This window comes from Dipodomys ordii, unplaced genomic scaffold (assembly GCF_000151885.1).
Source record: "Dipodomys ordii isolate 6190 unplaced genomic scaffold, Dord_2.0 Scaffold3, whole genome shotgun sequence".
NCBI classification, from domain to species: domain Eukaryota; kingdom Metazoa; phylum Chordata; class Mammalia; order Rodentia; family Heteromyidae; genus Dipodomys; species Dipodomys ordii.
Window position 1 is genome coordinate 37,073,400 of NW_012267219.1, and position 12,983 is coordinate 37,086,382.

Genomic DNA, 12,983 nt, shown 5'->3' on the forward strand with positions numbered 1-12,983 from the left:
TTCAGTGCTGTGCCTACATTCAAGCTGTATACACCAGTGTTAAAAGTAATGGACACTATAAAGTCCAGATACATACTATAGGAGCCATAGAATTGATAGAAAATTGCATTGTTAAGTTTAGAATATCCCACTTACCTTTCTTAGGTGGCTTTGCCATTAAAAAGTAAAAACTGTTTAGCCAATTTTTGCTTGTTAGTGTTCTTTATCTGATTATTCATCTGGATAACATTGTGATAAAATAGGCATTTACTTCCTACCCTGCCCTAAGTTTTATACTAGAAGTTTTAAAATATGTCATCTTGCCGCTGAGCACAGTAGCTCTCATCTGTAATCCCAGCTGTTGGTAAAAAGATCGCAATCTGAATCTAGTCTAGGGAAAAAGTTGGCAGTATTCATTTTAGTCTATGCTGAATGTGGTGGCACGCATCTGGCACACTAGATATCTCTAAGGTAAAAGATCTTAGGTCTTGCCTTGAGCAAAAAAGCAAAAACATATCTGAAAAATAAAGCAAAATAGGCCTGGGAGCAGGGCTCAAATGGTAGAGCACCTATCTCAAGCATGAGGCCCTAAAACATACCATCAAAACATAAAATATGTTATTTCTTTTCATATTTATAGGCTGTAGTTGTTACTGTCATCTTTAAATATAAATAAATGAAGTTTCAGTGACTTAAGCAATCTGCTCAATATTACATAGCCACAGAGTAGAGCTAGTGTTTGAATCCAGGTACACTTTACTTTGGTTTTTATTTTTCCCCATTAAGTAATATATAAGATGCTTTATATCTTAAATGTTCTCTCAAAGGTGTCTATATTAAAAACTTTGGTAAGCCTGGGATACTTACATTTTTGTCTTACAAGTTAAAAATTTAGCTTCAGAGAGATTAAATAAATTGCTATAGATCCAATTTCAGAAAGCACTTGATCTAGGAAGAAGAGCCCAAGTAGTATGTTTCTGTGTTTTTCTGCAATACAAATTGTCCTCCATATCTGTGGGCTTTATATCTACTACTAACCCTACATCAAAAACATTTAGGAAAAAAGTTATTGAACATGTGCAGGCTTTTTATTTCTTCTTAGTCCCTAAACCATATAGTAAAACAGATCTTTAAAAGATACAAATAAATTACATCATATCATGTATCATATGTAATCTAGACATGATTTTAAATATATAAGAAGATGTGTGGCTTTCATCTCTGGAGGCACATGTATCACTGGAGCTGTATATATATATGTCAGGAGTCCTGGCATTGTTCAGTTGCTGCACAATTCCTGCAACTTTCTACCTCTAGAGTAAACACATTTAAAGTTTCATTTTTTCCTTTTTTACAAGAAGATAGTCAAATGCTATATTTTATGTGGGAACTTGATCATGCCCAGATTTTGGTATCTGAGGGGTCCTAGAACCAGTTCTTTGCAGATATTAGAAAGTAAGAATATTATTAGTAGTAGTATATTTTTGTGCCTTTGAAGACTTCTAGTATCACAAAACTGTCCCATTGAGACAGTTTTAAGATTCCCTCTTAAGCCGGGCACTAGTGGCTCACGCCTGTAATCCTAGCTACTCAGGAGGCTGAGATCTGAGGATCACAGTTCAAAGCCAGCCCGGGCAGGAAAGACTGTGAGACTCTTATCTCCAATAAACCACCAGAAAACTGGAAGTGATGCTGTGGCTCAAGTGGTAGAGTACTTGCCTTGAGCTGAAGAGCTGAGGGACAGCGCCCAGGCCCAGAGTTCAAGCCCCATGACTGACCAAAAAAAAAAAAAAGATTCCCTCTTGTCTGTGTTCTTAGCAGTCTTAGTTTGGTAGGTTGTCTTAACAAAATACTATAGGTGGCTTAAACAGCAGTAATTCATTTCTCATAATTCTGGAGTCTGGGAAGTCTCCAGGTAGGTGTCATTCTAAGGTGAGGCTTCTTCTCTTGACTTGTGGGCAGTTTCTCTCATTATATATTCACCTAACGTTTTCTTTGTTTGCACTTACCTGAAGATAAAGAAAGCAAGCTGTTAGGCATCTCTTTTTACAAGGGCACTAACTCTACCAGACCAAGGCTCTACCTTCATGACCTTGGCTAACTATAATTACATCCTCAAAGCCCTAACTCTAAAAATCATCACATTGGTGGTTAAAGCTTCAACACAAGAATAGAGGGGGGCCAGGGCAGGACACAAATGTTGAGTCCGTAGATCAGTATACCATCATAGTCCCTGTCATCTATACATGTGAACTACTAGAAGTAAGACCTAATAGTTTAGGGAGAGACTACTGTAGAGTAAGTGGTTGAGCATGATAGGATAGATGGGATTGGAGACAAAATAAGGAATCTCCAAAGAGATTATATATAGGAAAGACCTTGATATACTGAGAAATGCAGAGACCAGAGATCCACAGGACTTGGATCTATATTAGTCACAAAGATGTGAAGTGTATGTTGCTATGTGAATACTCACTGTCCAGCTTTGTTAATACACTGCATTAGCAAACCATAGCTTACACTGAGAAATCACTTAAGATTGTGAGGCAATGTTCTCTCATTTGGTCAATTCTAATGTGCAAGAAATGAATACAGATACTTCAGAATCTGCCAATATATTAACTTGCAAGACTAAAATTTTACTAAGCATTGTGAAGAAAAGGACTTCCTTGAAAAGTAAAGACACTTAAGTAGTAAGAGAAGCAGAGTTGGCTAGTTCTGTGTTTGAAGATAAACAAAAGTTTTTCTGCCCTCAGTCAAGAAAGGAAGGGCAGCTGATTGTTTTGTATGCTTTTGTTTATACCTAAGCTGTCTCTCCCATCTGTTAATGGTCTCTTGGTGATGCAACATGTCTTTCTCAGGACTGCTAATTAGCAAAGAAACTTGAGCCAAACCAGTTTAATTATTGTTGCTTGGAATTCTCTTTTCAGTCTATTTGGCAGGTTCACCATGATATAGAACATAGCCAAAGGGATTGTATTACTAAAAAATGTACATGTATAACAAGAGAAGTTGGGAATGGTATATAAGAAGTAAGATTAAGCTTCATTTAGATAGATAGTATCCATTAAGTAAAAAGTGAGAATTACAATTGTGGAAAAAAGTATATAAATACACAGTGACCAAATATGTGAGATTCATTTTGAGAAATTCCAGATTTGACCTCCAGAATTATCTTTTTTCCAACCTTTATTGAAAGCACATTTTAACATTCTGGAAGTAAGCCATTAACTGTTTAGTATTTTCAAAAAATAGTTTTGAATAGTTTGGGTTTGTGGCACTGACAACATTATTCCAACGAGTAATTATAGGAAGTTTATTTCCAACTATTATAGTAAGCTCTCATCTTTCCTCTGCTTCCTCCCTTTTGTCATTTTCTCTTGCTTGCTTGCTAGCTTGCTCACTGTGTGAAGAGGACAAAAGTTTAGAACTATCAGATTTAGGTGGCTGACCTTCAGCTCTAGTTAAGAACTAAAATTAGATCTCCATGGAATACATATCTACTGACATCTATCAGAGAAGAGTGTAGTCGTAACTTGAGAGGCTAGGAAGATATGAGGGAGCTTGCCTGCCATAACTATATTTGACTGTCTCTTTTTTTTTAGTCTTAAAATTTATGTGACTTATGGTTTATAAGATGTGTATATGTTCATGTAGAAATCCCTTCACCCCCAAAAATCTTTGACTTCAAGAAGGTGTAGTAGGGTATCCTGTGACTTTAAGTATGCACAGTACTAGGCCACATCTCCAAAATGGATGTACATAGCCTATTTTAAGAGCAGGGTCCTATCCCATCTCTGTTAGAGTACTGCTCGACTAGAGTGAGAGTAAATATTAAGCTTGTGGCTAATGCTGTAGTCAGAATGAGGAAAGCAGGAGGAAAGTCCATGCTTATTAAAGAGAAAGTGGCTGACTATAAGTATAGGTGTTTCACTATGAGAAAAATAGAACAGAAACATTTAAAAAATGAGAAACAAACTGTGCTTAAAGGTTTGCTTCAGTTTAAGGAGGAAAAAAATATCCATCCTCAGTATTTCCTTTCACAGGCCTAGATGAACTCAGAATCACTTTTAATATTAAGAATATGCATGTTTGCTTTATATCCTATATAGTACCACAGATCATTAGAATGAAAAGGAAGGATAACTGAGAGTCAAATAAGCATTGAGTCCTCTTTCCTCTGTAACTTTCTGTACGGCTTTAAGCAAATTATGTAGTCTCTCTGCAAGTCCGCTTTTGTATTATGGAACAAAATATTACTTTGTCCCAAGTATGTTAATAGATTTTTTTAAGGTTTTGTGGTCAACTAAGTTAAGGAAAAGTAAATTAAACAATTTTTTCCCTATAGTACATAACTTTCAAACTTCTTTCCCAACAAACCCATTTTTATTAGAACCTTTTATGCTTCTAGTGTTTGTTAATACTAAGTGGTCACCATAGCCCCTTTTAACTCTTAACACTCTGATTCTGATAATTGCACTCATTTAGTTTGGTTCTTTGGCTCTTGTCTAGTTATCCTAGGGTTACTGCCAAGTTGAACTCAGTGCCTGTGCTGTGTGTACCCTGCCCTCCTTTCTAGTTTGAACTGGAAAGTTATTACATTTTCTTGTTTCTTGTAAATAAGAAACATTAGTCCTTGTCTTCTTCAGAGCTCACTTTCTCTTTTCACTGTTGTTTCAATTCTCAATCATTAGCCCATCTTAATTCTGTTGTTTCAATTCTCAATCATTAGCCCATCTTAATTCTAAATCAATCTACTACTTTCTACCTGAATCTCATTGACTAAGATTTCAAAATTCTGACACCCTCTGCTCATTAAATCCTTTTGATAAGCAATCGTGTGAGAGAGAACTGATACTATGTCAGATGTACATGGCTTATTTTTTTCAAACAGAAAAAATAAGCTTTCTTAAATAAGCATTATCCTTAAAGATACTGTTATTGATTAAGGTCCTGTTACAAGTATTGTTCTTGGAAGTATATCACTTTAGCTCTTATTATATACCATTGTCTCATTTACTAAAACATTGTTTTACAGAGTATCATCCTCATTTTACAGGTAATGAAACTGAAGTTTAGAGATACCATATAACTTGCCTAGATTTCACAGGAAATAAATAGCAAAGTCACATCTGTCTGACAGTTGAAATTCATATACTCTATAATACGTTGCAGTTTCTGAGTGTTGATAACTAATAATGGTATATGTGTTGTAACTACAGTGATATGATAAATAACGTTTATTATTGACTTTTTAAAAAGTAGTATATACTCAATAATTCCTTTTAATCCTCCCAACAACCCTATAAAATAGATATTATACCCATTTTGCAGGTGAAAAAAATTAAAATTGGCCATTTTATTCAGTCCTAAAGTGGCAGCTGGGAATTGAATCTGGAGTTTTAATGTCCCATTAAATGTTAGGACATTATAACACAAGCTACTTGGAAAGTGTGATACTGTGTATATGTGTGTGCGTGTGTGTGTGTGTTCCATGTATTTGACAGCAAATAGGGAAGAGCAAAACTACCAGACAAATCCACAAGTTGATGGGAAAGATAAGACTCCATAAATGTAATTCAAGGTCAGAGGTGTTAAGTTCTAGACAATAATAGAGATTAAGTACTCTGAATTTAGATCTGGAAGAGATTTCTTCTTGCTGAGGGATAGTGAAAAAGATGGCATTTGTTTTGAAGATAGGAATAATGAAGGAAGGTCAGGGTTGGAAGGCATTCTAAGTATCGGAAATAATGAGAAAAGGCAGAGGTTCAGACAGGAATTAGTTACTGTATCTTTGTCAATGATATGTGGAAATAAATAGTTGACTATAAGTTTTGGGATAAAGGATCTGACTTCTTCCAAATTCATGACTTTGGATATATGTTATTTGATGTGTCTACCTGGATACTATTTTATCAGGCAACTTTGTTGTCAGTTTAGAAAATAAATTCCCTAACTCAGAAGTAAATGATACCACCATTGACCAAGTTATCCAAGTTAGAAACTTAGGAGAAAAAAAAAAATTGTGCTTTGTACGTCAAGTAAGAAGACTCAAAAGGTGGTATTCTTTATGATTACTTCATCTGAGAGCATGCACTGCTTCCATGTCCTTGTTCTTTTTTTCCCTATCAGCATTTGGTTCTCATGAGTGTGAGTGTGTGTGTGTTTGTGTGTGTGTGTGTTTGTCCTTTAAGTTTTTTGTTGTTATTTGTAGTACTGAGGCTAAAACCCAGATGAGCACTCTACCATTGAGCCACATCCCTAGCTATTTACAAGAATTTTTAAAATTGAGTTACTCTTCCTAAGCCATTTCTCCCTCTTCAAATACCCTCCATAAATACTTGTTGCCCACAGCTGAAATAAGCCCACTGTTACCTTTCCTACTGCTGTCTTTTGTTACATCTATCTAGCCTTTCTTCTCTGTGTGTTCTGAATTGACCAGGGTATGTCCTGAGACATGGTTTATCTTGAGACTTCCCTGCTGTTCCTTCAGCATAGCATGGCTTACTACCATGTTTACTCATTGGGACTCTACTCTTTCTAAGGCTTATTTTGAAGCTGTTGTTAAGCCTCTTCATTTTCTTCTCTACCTATTTTTGTGCTCATCTACCTGCTTTTCTGCATGTATCTGTCCAGTTACCCTCAGTTTGCTCTAACTTCCAAATCGTGTCAGTTTGTTGCTAACTGCAATTCAGTAGCTGTCAGAGTATGGTTTCTGAACCACCAGCAGCAGCATTATCTGAAAACATGATAAAATTCTTAGTTCTGAAGAATCACCTCACATCTGCTGAATCAGAAACTTGGGGTGAGGTGTAACTATCTGTGTTTTAACAAGTCCTTTAGGCAATTATAATGCATGTTGAAGTTTCAGAGCCACTGCTGTTGTCTATTCTAGTTTCAGTTCAGAAGAAAAATGTGAATTTTTTTCTGGAAATCCCTGGCATTGGCACTAGAGAACTGCTTGGGACCTGCTGTTGGACATTGTAGTTCGATTTTATGGACATTTAAAAAGTGCTTTTTCTAAGACTGTCTTATAATTGTCCTTTATAAGCATACTTATCCTTGGTTCCTTGACTTTAATTTGTTCTTAAAACCTGATCTCTAAAGTGAAAAGTTCCTAAGTTAGAAAGTATTTCCACTAATTCAAAATGTTATTGTTTTGATTGAGAAAAAAGGGGAATAAAAATATATATGCAGATATATATAACTCTACATTCATACATTAATATTTTATTATGTATTTATTCTTTATTTCTCAATTTAATTAGGAAGGTAGATGACTTCTTTCCTGAACAAAATTATATAGAACTAAAAGTGATCTGATTTCACCCTCGCAATATCCATTTATGAAATATTATGTAGACTATATATTTTGTCTTAAATGTGAAATAGAAGAAACATTTCCCCATCCTATATCATTCTATATAGTTCCAATAATAGGCATGCTATATTTCCCTCCACCCTCAAATAACATTCATTTTTTAAAACTGTTTTTATGGTAATATTAAAACATTAAAAGGAAGTCCCTTCAGGTGTGGCAGGGATAGGAGTTGGCACTGTTGCAAACATTTTTAATTTAGAGAACATATTTACATTTAAAACAAACCTGCACCAAGAAGTTGCACGTGGTCTGAGATGCCGATCAGTCCATAATGCTTGACCTTATATAGCCTCTTTTTAAAGAGTTTCAGTGTGATGGTAGGGTCACAGAAAATTTGTAAAATCTTATCTTTGTGGTGGTGTTGATTTTTTTATAAAATTCAATGGAGTATGGAAATGTCCAACAATAGAATAGTTATCTTTTCTTGCTCTATGTATAAAGCTAAGATTGAGAGACTCAGGCCTGCCACATGTAAAGAAAGCTGATAGTGAATTCTGAAGAAATTATTGGTGATTATTAAATATGACAATGGTATAGTTACTTAAAAAAATAACTAGAGTACACTCATGGGACTATCTAAAAAGAATTTTTTTTCTTGGATAGTGGTAGCTAGATTTGGATCTAGGACTACCAGATACATTTATATAATCTGTACTCAACACCAAGAACTAAAATCCTGTCTCCTTTGAGCTCAAGCCATGAGTACTGCCCAGAGAAAAAGGACTTTTTGCTACCTTCATCCAATGGGACCACTTTTATGCAGTTAGTTTATATAGTAGGATCATCTTTTTGCATACTATATTCTAGCTGCACTCTTTGGGTCCCAACTGTTGGATTAACTTTTATCAGTTTGGCAGCAGAAGTTCTTCTCTGAGGTTATCTAATGATAAGTATTATTAGATCTTAGCTAAAGAGGATGCTTAGGTTTCTGAAGTATGAAACTACTGCTATAGAACTGTAAATTCAGAAGAACTAAAACCTAACAGAAATGCACTTTCTTAACTATTTTATAAGAGTACATTCTGTGAACCAGTTGTGAACCAATCCTGAAGTGTTAATAAATAGTATTTACTTCTGGGAATGGAGTAGCTATAATTCAGATTGCCTTCTACTTAGTACTATATTTAGCCTGATATTTAAAATATATTAGGATTAAATGTGATGTCAGGAAAATGAACCCTTAGACATGTATTTTAATGTTTTTTCTTTCAAACATGTGTTTCTAACGCATTTATAAGACTATCTCTTTGTTGCTTTGTATGTCCCTCCCCCACAGTATAACCCCTGCTTTCACTATATTTGATGTCAGTATAACTTGTGGAGGAGAGGGGGAAAAAACAGTTGTTTAAGGATACAGGTGGACCTGATGCAACAAAGAGAAGTATAAGTTGTCATGTCCAAAACGAGCTTTACAACGTCGGTCGGGGGGGGGGGGAAGGGGGGGGGGGGAAGGGTTGGGTTTGGGGGGGGGGGGGGGGGGGCTGGGAAGGGATGTGAAGGGTAAACCAAAGGAGGAGGCTGCAATGCTTGGTAAGAAATGTACGCATTATCCTGCCCATGTAATGGTAACCCCTCTGTACAGTATGTTCACAAATAAAAAATAAATAAATTTTAAAAAATATATATTAGGATTAAGACTGTATAAAACATTTGAAATGAGTCAGCTTAAAAGACTGTGTGATTTTATATAGAATATAATGGACCTATAAGGTAAGAAACACATAGCCTAGCTCTTTCTTTCTTTTTTTTTTTTTTGTCGGTCATGGGGCTTGAACTCTGGGCCTGGGCACTGTCCCTCAGCTCTTCAGCTCAAGGTGAGCGCTCTACCACTTGAGCTACAGCGCCACTTCCAGTTTTCTGGTAGTTTATTGGAGGTAGGAGTCTAAGGTCTCTCCTGCCCAGGCTGGCTTTGAACTGTGATCCTCAGATCTCAGCCTCCTGAGTAGCTAGGATTACAGGCGTGAGCCACCAGCGCCCAGCTAGCCTAGCTCTTTCTATGCCACTATTTTACTCTGCCCCAATACTGTCTTTATCTGTAAAGTAAAAGAAGTCCACCAAATATAAGGTTTCTTTCATTCCCCCTATTTTGTGGTATAAAAGAATAAAACCCTTTTCAAGCCAGATCTTCATCTGGTATTTACATTGGGAGAGACACATTCTGTTTTAAATCGTTTAAGCCAAATAATGATTTTTTTTCACATACTTATTCTTGTTTTTCAGAAACTCTGCGAAGGCATATTTAAAGTCCTTGTAAAGGATGTCCCAACAACATGTCAAGTGTCCTGCCTGGAAGTACTCCGCATTCTCTCCAGAGACAAAAAGATTTTAGTTCCTGTAACAACTAAGGAAAATATGCAGATACTGCTGAGACTAGCCAAGCTAAATGAGTCGGATGATTCTTTGGAGAAGGTGTCAGAGTTCCCAGTTATTGTGGAGTCATTAAAATGTCTGTGTAACATAGTGTTTAACAGTCAGATGGCACAGCAGCTCAGCCTGGAACTTAATCTTGCTGCAAAGCTCTGTAACCTCCTGAGAAAATGCAAGGACCGAAAATTTATCAACGACATTAAGTGCTTTGACTTGCGCTTGCTCTTCCTCTTGTCCCTTTTGCATACTGACATCAGATCACAATTGCGCTATGAGCTTCAGGGACTACCGCTGCTAACTCAGATTTTGGAAAGTGCCTTTAGCATCAAGTGGACCGATGAGTATGAATCGGCCATAGACCATAATGGACCTCCTCTCTCACCTCAGGAGACAGACTGTGCCATTGAAGCTCTCAAAGCTCTCTTCAATGTGACAGTAGACAGCTGGAAGGTGCATAAAGAGGTAAGGTAGTTAACAAGGGTATTCTTATCTACCTGGAATTTAATTGTTCTATGGTTCTTATAGCTACCTGTAAAGGAAGAATACTAAGTTGAGAAATGAAAAAAGGTTCTCAGTTCCCCATTAATGTTGATACAACATGCCTTTTAAATGTTGTCTTGTTCTTTCCATTTGTATAATATCCATCAGAAGAATAAACATACCGAATACAGTTTTCTGAGTTATACTATATCTTACTTTTTGGTAGTACTTAGGGTTTGAACGCAATGCTTCCTACTTACTAGGCAGGCTTGAACCACATCTCTAGCCCTTTTTGGTCTAGTTTGTTTTTCTTCAAGATTTCTATTAGAACCAATTAGTTGTCCAAAAGTATTTTTGTTTTGATATTTCCTTATAGTTGTACAGTGTACCTTGAGCTGGTCTGGTTATTTTTGCAGTAAGGCATCAGGTTTTGCTCTGGCTGGCCTGGACTACAGTCTTCTCTTTATGCTTCCCATAATAGGTGGGTGACAGGTGTGTACCAACACATCCAGGTTTTTCTGTTGAGGGGAGGGGGGTCTTACAAACTAATTTGCCTGGGCTCCAGAATTATAGTCCTCCTGATCTCAGCCTCCTGGGTAGCTAGAATTACAGGTATAAGCCATTAGCACTCAGCTATATTTTGCTTTTTGAGACCAACGTCTTGCTGGCCTCGAATTTGCCATCCTCTTGCCTCAAGAGGTTACAGGTATGTGCCATCATGTCTGGCATCATTAGTCTTTTTTTAGATTGATCTTTTTCAAGAAGATTTAAATTGTAATATTTTAAGAGAAATAATGGGGTTGATAAATGGGGTTGATCATTTTAATGGCTATCACCATAGAAAGTTACCAGGTGCTTATGCCTGTAATCCCAGCTGTTCAGAGCTTGAGAGCTTAGGACCAAGGTTCCAAGCCAGCCTGGGGAGAAAAATCTATGAGAGGGGCTGGGAAGGTGGCTCAGTAGTAGAATGCTTGCCTTGCATTCATGAGGCCCTGGATTTGATTCCTCAGCATCACATAAGCAGAAGAAGCCGGAAGTGGTGCTGTGGCTCAAGTGGTAGAGTGCTAGCCCTGAGCTGAAGAGCTCAGGGAAAGCACCCAGGCCCAGAGTTCAGGCCTCACAATCGACAAAAAAAAAAGAGAGAGAGGGAAATCCATGAGGCTCTTTATCTTCAGTAAACCAGCAAAAAGCCAGTAGTGGAGCTGTGGCTTAAGTGGTAGAGCACAAGCTTTGAGAAAAAGAAAACAACTAAGGGATAGTGCCAAGGCCCTGAGTTCAAGCCCCCAGTGCTGGCACCAGAAAAAAAATTAAAATAATCCAATTAATTAAATTGATCAATCAGAATTGATATTGATATCTTTTGAAAAGAGTAGAAAAATGCTGTGAGTATTTTGATCATCCTAGTGTCCTTGTATGGTATTAGATAACTATCAGGAGTATAGGACTACAGCTAGATGTCCTTGCTTGTACATAGTCCTAGAAAAAAACCAAAATTACACCAGAGTGGTTACTTCAAAACACTTGACTTATTTCCAGATTTAAGTCTCTTGTGGTTTGAACCTTCTAGTAATTGAAAGTTAAGCAGATTTGATGGTTTAAGTTTGACTAGCCACCTGAATAATACACTAAACAAAACCTTAATTTGAGGAAGTGAACAGTTTTAAGTGAAACAGACATAAACTCTTTTCTTCTAGACTCCTAACGTTCTCTTTCTCCCTCTCCCTCTTCCTCTTCCTCTCCCTCTCCCTCTCCTTCTCCCTCTCCCTCTCCTTCTCCTTCTCCCTCTCCTTGTCCCTCTCCCTCTCCCTCTTCCTCTCCCTCTCCCCTTTTCTCCCTCCCTACCTTCTTCCCTTGCTTTCCTTTTCCCCTATACTGGAGTTTTGAACTCAAGGCCTCTGGTTCATTGCTCACAGCTGATAGACTAATACTTGAGCAATGGCTCTAGATTATGGCTAGTTAAGTAGAGATAAGAGTCTCAGATTTGTCTGTCCTGCTGACCTCAATCCATCTTCATAAGATCTCAGCCTCCTTAGTAACTAGGATTATAGGTATAAGCAGTTGGTGCCCAGCTACATTTTGTCTGTCTTTAAACCTAAGTAACTGGTGAAATTCAGCCCTTGTCTTAAAAAGAAAAGCAAAAGACAATCAATTTCAGGATTTAGGTTAACATTTTGCTGCATCCATATGAAATAGTTCTCACTCATGAGTAAAGACCTGTTTTTGTTAAAAAAAAAAAAAGCCTGCTGTTAAAAGATTATCTCAATGTAGTGCTGTATTGGTAATATGCAGGCATTTGAGTCTTAAAGTGCAAATAGGTCTGTATTTTGAAACCAAATATTTGAAGATCAGTCCTAACAGCTGTTTTAGATGACTGCAGTATGGTCAGTTTTTCCTGAGACTTGGCAGGAAAAGAATTGGAAAGCCCACATGCTCCATTTATGCTTTGAAACCAAATATTTGGAAGTATTTAAAATGTTATATCTGCTTATTTGGTACCTTCTATGGTTATTTTTCTTACACTGTTTGTTTTGGTGTTTTTAAGTTCTCCATTTAGTTGCAAGAGCTCCTCTGGGACTGTCGGTTTGCCATTGTTGGAGCCCTTTTTATTTAACTTATGTCCCAAATAGTAGCTCACACTGTTAAAGTTCCTGGCAAAAATGGTGGCTGCACATTAATATATGTGTGAGACGATATGTAATAAAACCTAGTAAATTAAGATTAGCCTTCATTAGTTTGCTGCAGTTACAAGTAATATTGGGGCTAGAGGAAGCTTCAG

At 36.9% G+C, this 12,983-nt stretch overlaps 1 protein-coding gene across 2 annotated transcripts in view; it reads left to right on the top strand.

Moving 5' to 3' along the window:
* The window catches only part of Ric8b (RIC8 guanine nucleotide exchange factor B), a 104,391-nt gene that overhangs the window by 22,427 nt on the left and 68,981 nt on the right, over positions 1 to 12,983 (top strand). For both annotated transcript variants that reach the window (XM_013023068.1, XM_013023060.1), the window contains exon 3: positions 9,581 to 10,189. In XM_013023068.1, coding sequence (XP_012878522.1) covers positions 9,581 to 10,189 — 609 coding nt within the window. The remainder of the gene's footprint in view (positions 1 to 9,580; positions 10,190 to 12,983) is intronic.